The sequence below is a fragment of the Humulus lupulus genome, chromosome 7 (assembly GCF_963169125.1).
Source record: "Humulus lupulus chromosome 7, drHumLupu1.1, whole genome shotgun sequence".
NCBI classification, from domain to species: domain Eukaryota; kingdom Viridiplantae; phylum Streptophyta; class Magnoliopsida; order Rosales; family Cannabaceae; genus Humulus; species Humulus lupulus.
The window spans coordinates 34303406-34310054 of NC_084799.1; the positions used below are offsets into that span (position 1 = coordinate 34303406).

Consider the following 6649-nt stretch of genomic DNA (forward strand, 5'->3'; position numbering starts at 1 on the left):
AGATGTGACAAATGGCAGTACATGGTCCGTAAAAGACACATTAAATAGTCAATAAATACATTGACTCCTTAGAGTTGTGATAAAGTGACCCGGTAGACTGATGAAGAGTTTTGACTGCTTGAGAGTGTCACGTCCAAGCCAAGTACATCCGAGGAGCAGTCCAAGTGCCTGGTCGGACCTTGGTCCGATGAAAGGCCAAGGTGAGGTCGGACCTTGGTCCGAGGAGAGCTAAGGAGAGTGCATCCTAGGAGATTCCAAGGGTGTGGTCCGAGGAGACCCCAAGGGTGTGATCCTAGGAGAGCTAAGGAGAGTGCATCCTAGGAGATCCCAAGGGTGTGGTCCGAGGAGACCCCAAGGGTGTGGTCTGAGGAGAGCTAAGGAGAGTGCCATGTTAGAGGAGAGGAGTGCATGTCCTACCATCATGCACATGTCCGACCAGCAAATGTTTGTCCTACCAACAAGTGTATGTCCTACCAGCACTTGCATATGTCCAGCATGCATGTGTCCGACCAGCACTTGCATGAGTGGTCAGTAGGAGATATGGATCGACCAGATAGAGGAGGACTAAGTCAAGATTCCCAGAAACGACTCCAACAAGAACCAGTCTTGGCACACGCGGGAATCCCTCATTCTTCGCTCAAATTGAGGATTCTGTTGTATTTTGAATATTTCTAGTAATTTAAATATAATACGAATAATAAAATATCCTGATTCTAGGGGGATATCAGTTTCTGATCCCAAGCCTATAAATAGAGGGTTGGTGGGATCAGAAAGTGACCTTTGGCAATTTGAGAATTGGTCTGAGTTCTAGAGAGAGAAAGTGTGTTTTTCTTGAGAGAACCCTTTTTGTATTCCTGAACATTTACACTGAAGAAACTCAGTTGATACTGATTCATCTGATCTTGAGTGTAGATAAAGTAATAAAATCTCTAAGTGGATTAGGCTATTACCGACTGAACGGGACTGAACCACTATAAAATCTCTTGTGTTATTTATTTATTTTTTATTAAACTGTCTGTGTCATTTACATTCTCTTGAAGACTTGTCGTTATTGACGTTCTCACATCGTTGGCTAAAAACACAATCAACAGTTGTATTTTTTATCATTACTCTAGGTCTGCTACTAGTATAGTTTCTGAAGTAAAATCTTTAATTCATCATAGGCTTAACAGTGTTAGTAAGAAGAAGCTTTCTGCCCAGGAACAAAGAGTGTTATCTCATTTCACTATGTAATGGTTGGTTGAGCTGAGTTGTTGGTGTCCTGAGGTGTTTGTATTTAGTTTGTTATGTTGTTTAGGTGAGGCTTGCTGTTCTTAGCCTCCGGTTGGGCTGGATTGGTGTTTGTACTCTTTTGCTTGTTTGATTAATGTAGTAAGTCCCTTCTTTTTGATAAAAAAAAAAATTGTAATAATAATAATAATATATCACTTCCGGGTTTAACACAATTGGTGACCCTTGATACTATATTTTAAAAGCATATATTTGTATTATAACAAATACATATTATTCTACATTTTCTCAGAATTTGGGTTGCAAGTTCAAAATACTCTCTGACCAGTCAAATTGTATGATACATTTTGAAGAGTCAAATGATAATTAACACCATCTCTAATGAATGGTATAAAATTTGGTGTATAATTTATACTAAATTTGGTTCAAAATATCTATCAATGATATATTTAGTCTACTTTTTGTATTTGTATTCCAATACACAATTAAAAAAAAAAAGTTAATATAACTATAAATATTTATTGATAATATACAAAAATAATTAATTTTTTTATTAAAAAATAAATTAAAATTTTAATAATTTGTATTAATAAGTAGCAAAAAAATAATTAACAAATATGATATTTATTGTAATTAAATTTGGTTCATGATGCCACAAATTTGAAACATATTTTAGATTACTAGTAAATTTCAATTGTATAAAAATGGGCTAAAAATGCTACAACACCTTTAGCACTCAAGGAGAGATGCTGTAAGATGTCATTTTATTGGGATAGGAACCAAAATCCCACACACGGCATCACTTCTCTATATAAACCTAGTCCTCCAGTTGTAATTTGAGAGAAAGAGTGAGAGAAAAGAGGGGTAAAGAAAGAAAATTAATGGCGGAGACTAAAGAGATCGATAACAAAGAAAAAGACAGCCGTAGATGGTCTCTTGATGGTATGACTGCTCTTGTCACCGGTGGCACCAAAGGAATTGGGTAAGCTCTTTCCCTTTTTCATTATTATTTGAAATTCAAATTTTATGAATGAAAGAGATAATATCTAATATGTATGTTTGTGCTGGCTGTATTAAATTTAGGTACGCTGTAGTGGAGGAATTGTGTGGACTAGGGGCAAAAGTACATACTTGTTCCAGGAACCAAGCTGAGCTGAGTGAATGCTTGAGTCAGTGGCATACAAAGGGATTTCGAGTCACTGGTTCAGTTTGTGATGTTTTGAGCTCATCACAGCGGGAAGAGCTAATTCATAAGGTCTCCTCTATGTTTGATGGAAAACTCAACATTCTTGTAAGTGGCCTAACTATGCATAATTCCAAGATTTACATATACATAATTATACAAATGAACATTATAACATAATTATGGACCACACATCCAGAATTTCAATGAATGGGTTGTTTTGGGAAATTATAATAAGGTATTCTACTCGAACCATTCCATGCATGAAAACAGAGAGTATCACCTTAATTTGTAAGTTAGAACTTCAAAATTGCCAAAACAGAGAGTCAAGTGAGGAAGAGTCATATCAGCACTTTAAACATTCTTTTAGGTTTTATTTCTTTTCTATTTGATTTTGATTTTTTTTTTCCCTCTTTGTAGATAAACAATGTAGGAACGAGCTATAGGAAACCAACAGTGGAGTACACACCTGAAGATATGTCAATTCTAATGAATACTAATTTCGATTCTGCTTACAACATTTCCCAACTTGCTCATCCTCTTCTCAAAGCTTCAGGGGCTGGGAGCATTGTGTTCGTTTCCTCTGTGGCCGGCCTTTTAGCAGTAAATGTTGGATCTTTATATAGTGCAGCTAAAGGTAATGGTTTCGTTTAATTTCAGAAGAAAAAAGAAAGAGATAAAGAGATAAATTTGGGCTTATGTCGACTTTTAATTTGGGCTTATGTCGACTTTTTGGTGATGGATGGTTGGGGTAATAGAATGGAATGGAATAAAAAAAATTAATTTTTTTTGTTGCATTTTAAAGTATTAGAATGTTATTGCAATGAGGTAGAATGACTATTCGGTAAAGCCATTCCAAATGTAAAATTGAAAAAAATTTAATAATTTTTTTATCATTTTATTCTCATCCATTTTCCTATTCTTATTCATCAATAACCTGCAGGAGCAATTAACCAGTTGGCAAAAAACTTGGCATGTGAATGGGCAAAGGATAGCATAAGGATCAACTCTGTGGCACCTTGGTTTATCAGAACCCCCCTCGTTGAACCTGTAATTAATTTCTTTTCTTATACTTTTTTATTATAATTTAATGTTTTGCTCAGTGTCAATATTACATTATTACTATTAAAAAGAATATTAAATTTTCTTATTTATTATGATAGAAATTCTATTCATATCTGTTGAGCTAAGGTTATTATATTGTATACAATTCTTGAATTGTCCTCACCAAATTTGTAGGATTAACCCCCATATTAGTAATAAATGATTAAATTTATATATATATATATATATATCTTATAATTTGTTTCTATCGCAGTCTTTAGGCAATAAAGAATTTTCAGAAGCTCTGAACTCCAGAACCCCTCTAGGGAGAATTGGAGAGCCAAAGGAGGTGTCATCAATGGTGGCATTTCTGTGCTTGCCTGCAGCTTCTTATATAACTGGACAGACAATTAGTGTTGATGGAGGAATGGCAGTAAATGGCGCATTATATTCTTGAAAATAAGGCAAAAGGAAGTCTTTGTATTTGATATAGAAGGTCAAATAAATGCAATTCTTTTATGGGTTTATATATTTTTACACCTTGTGTTTTGTCTCATTACCTGTTTGGACCCTGTATTTTGATAAATTACTTTTTAGACCCTATGTTTTCTAAAACAGTTCAAATAGACTCCTAAATCCGATTTTGATCAAAGTTTTTTGAACTAAAATCACAAATAGTTTATTAAACTAACATCTCAGAATAAAAATATAGTGATTCTGCCTAAGAATTGTGTTGTTATATTTAATTTTTTGTTCATCAAAATCATATTTAAGGGTCTATTTGAACCATTTTACAAAACACATGGTCCAAAAAATAATTTATCAAAACACAAGGCTCAAACAAGCAATGAGGAAAAACACAGTTAAAAAGGTATAAACCATTCATTTATCTTGTCAGCATGATATTGTTATATTTGAAAAATAATTTATGCTCGAATAAAACCAATTTATAATAAAAAGTAAGTGTTATATATAAAGTGTAATCGACATAATGTGTGTTTGATTGATTTATAAGATAAGATGTATATTTTGTGTCAAATTTAGCACAAAAAATAATTCAATGTTATATTTGGCTTAATATTTATAATTGTGCTTCAATGCACAAGATGCAAATCAACTATAAAAAAGTCAACAATTCATTTAGTATTTATTGATAATATACAAAAAGTAATTCTTTTTTAACTTTGTATTGTAAAAAAAGTAGTTATTAATTGTTAATTAATAAACTAATGGTAATATTAGGGGTGACAATTTGGGTCACGACACGATAACACGACACGACACGGCACGATTAAGGTAAATACGAACACGACACGTTTAATAATCGTGTCGTGTTCGTGTTTACCTTAATCGTATCGTGTCATAATCGTGTCGACCCATTTAATAATCGTGTCGTGTCATAATCGTGTCAGACACGATAACACGAATAATTTACATAGGTTTTCTGATTTTTTTCGTATAATTATGATTAATCGTGTCATAATCGTGTTATCGTGTTCGTGTTGTGTTGACCCGTTTAATAATCGGGTCGTGTTCGTGTTCGTATTTTTGACACGTTTAATAATCGTGTCGTGTTCGTGTTTACCTTAATCGTGTCGTGTCATAATCGTGTCGACACGAATCTGACACGTTTACACGAATTGCCACCCCTAGGTAATATGATAAATAAAAAAGTGCATTAATTGTTGTGTCAAATTTGTAACATGTTATATCTTGTGCCAAAGTTGGCACACCTTTTAGAATACTATTGGAGCGATAATTTTGTTAAAATGTGCTAAATATAACAATGCACTGCTTTTTTGGCACTCCATTAGAAATATTCTAAGTCCTTTTGATAAGGTAATCAGTTAATTGTTTTGTTGGCATGTTTACTATTTTATAACTAGTTCATTGTGGCTTGAAAAGTTGACATGGCATTGGCTAATCACCGATCACTTTGACTTTGAGCCTTGAAAGCTTGACCTTGTGAATTTTTATTTGAAGATATTTTGTCTTAACAAATGAAATTAAGTTTGTCTCATTTCTTGGTGGAGTGAAGCACATGGGCTTTGATGTTATAGAACTTTAGCATTATAAATTAAAGACTTGTATAACAAAATGAGTTTTTATTAGGCTTTTGCTCGCGTGTTTTTGTACCGACAAAAGTCACGTTTTGCACTGGGAAAGGGTGACAACGAACCTCCATCGTTATTAGGATTTTTACCGGCACAAAATGAAATGCGCCGACAAAGGAGGGGCACGTCGAGAAAAAGTGTTCTCCACGGAAAAAGGGAAAACACTTTTGTCGGCGTAATCAGCACATTTGCTGGCGCAATATCACGCCAGAAAAAGTTTAAGTCATCACTTTTGCCAACATAATTTTGTGCCAGCAAAAAGTAAACCTTTTCAGGTGTAGAATTGCGCTCGTAAAAGTTTCAAAATTGTACCGGCAAAAGTTGGTGCTTTTTACCAACCCAATTTTTTGCAGCGCAAAGTAATATATATTTTAAAATTTTTAATTTTATTAAATTAAAACAAATTATAAATATTAAATTACATATTATTTAATAATTTTAATTTTAATATATTATTTATATTAAAATAATTTAATTGATTATTTAAAAATTTATCTGTACTAAATTAATTAAAATTAAAACTATTAATTAGTTAATTGTCTTCATTAATGTAATAAACATGAACAAAATAGTCCACTAAATTAAAACTATTAACTTGTTCATTGTCTCTTATAATATATACTTGAAAAGAAAAGAAAAAGTACTCCATAAATGTTGACTAGCGTCCTCATCCTCACCCCTATCAGTTGCACCGTTGTCATTATCATCTTTTGGTTGCAAGTCCACAGTAAAATCAGGAGTCATAGTGCTTATTTGCTTCACCAAAGCGCTTAGCAAGGTCTGCTGATGTCACTGACAATTCTTAACTCTATGATTTTCCTTGATTATTACCTCCATTGGAGGTGGCACTTGCTCAGTCATTTGTGACGAGGATGACGGTGCTGCCTTTTTCTAGCCAATTGCCTTGAGCCCTAGGAAATGTCCCAAAACCTTTTTTATAGCGCGGGCGAGGCCCAAGGACATCAGTAACAAATTCCATATTAGGTGGGAACTGATCCTCAACATGATCTCCAACACAAGAAGCAACAGACGATGCAGCAGGCGTACTCTGCGATGCTCGGTGCTCAGTCATCTCACT

General features: G+C 33.8%; 1 protein-coding gene across 1 annotated transcript; it reads left to right on the top strand.

Annotated features, from left to right (window-relative positions):
• The first annotated feature begins 1964 nt into the window (after positions 1-1964).
• Positions 1965-4434, top strand: LOC133791142 (tropinone reductase homolog At5g06060-like). The gene is made up of 5 exons (XM_062229056.1): positions 1965-2212; positions 2314-2521; positions 2834-3050; positions 3357-3463; positions 3732-4434. The coding sequence occupies exons 1-5, from the start codon at positions 2112-2114 to the stop codon at positions 3912-3914; spliced, it is 816 nt and encodes a 271-aa protein (XP_062085040.1). The 5' UTR covers positions 1965-2111; the 3' UTR covers positions 3915-4434.
• The last annotated feature ends 2215 nt before the right edge of the window (positions 4435-6649 follow it).

Excerpts from the sequence above, each read along its gene's own strand:
- LOC133791142 (XM_062229056.1), top strand. The coding sequence starts at position 2,112 with ATGGCGGAGACTAAAGAGATCGATAACAAAGAAAAAGACAGCCGTAGA. Across the intron at positions 3,051-3,356 it reads TTTATATAGTGCAGCTAAAG|GAGCAATTAACCAGTTGGCA; the intron begins GTAATGGTTTCG and ends AATAACCTGCAG. Across the intron at positions 3,464-3,731 it reads GAACCCCCCTCGTTGAACCT|TCTTTAGGCAATAAAGAATT; the intron begins GTAATTAATTTC and ends TTTCTATCGCAG.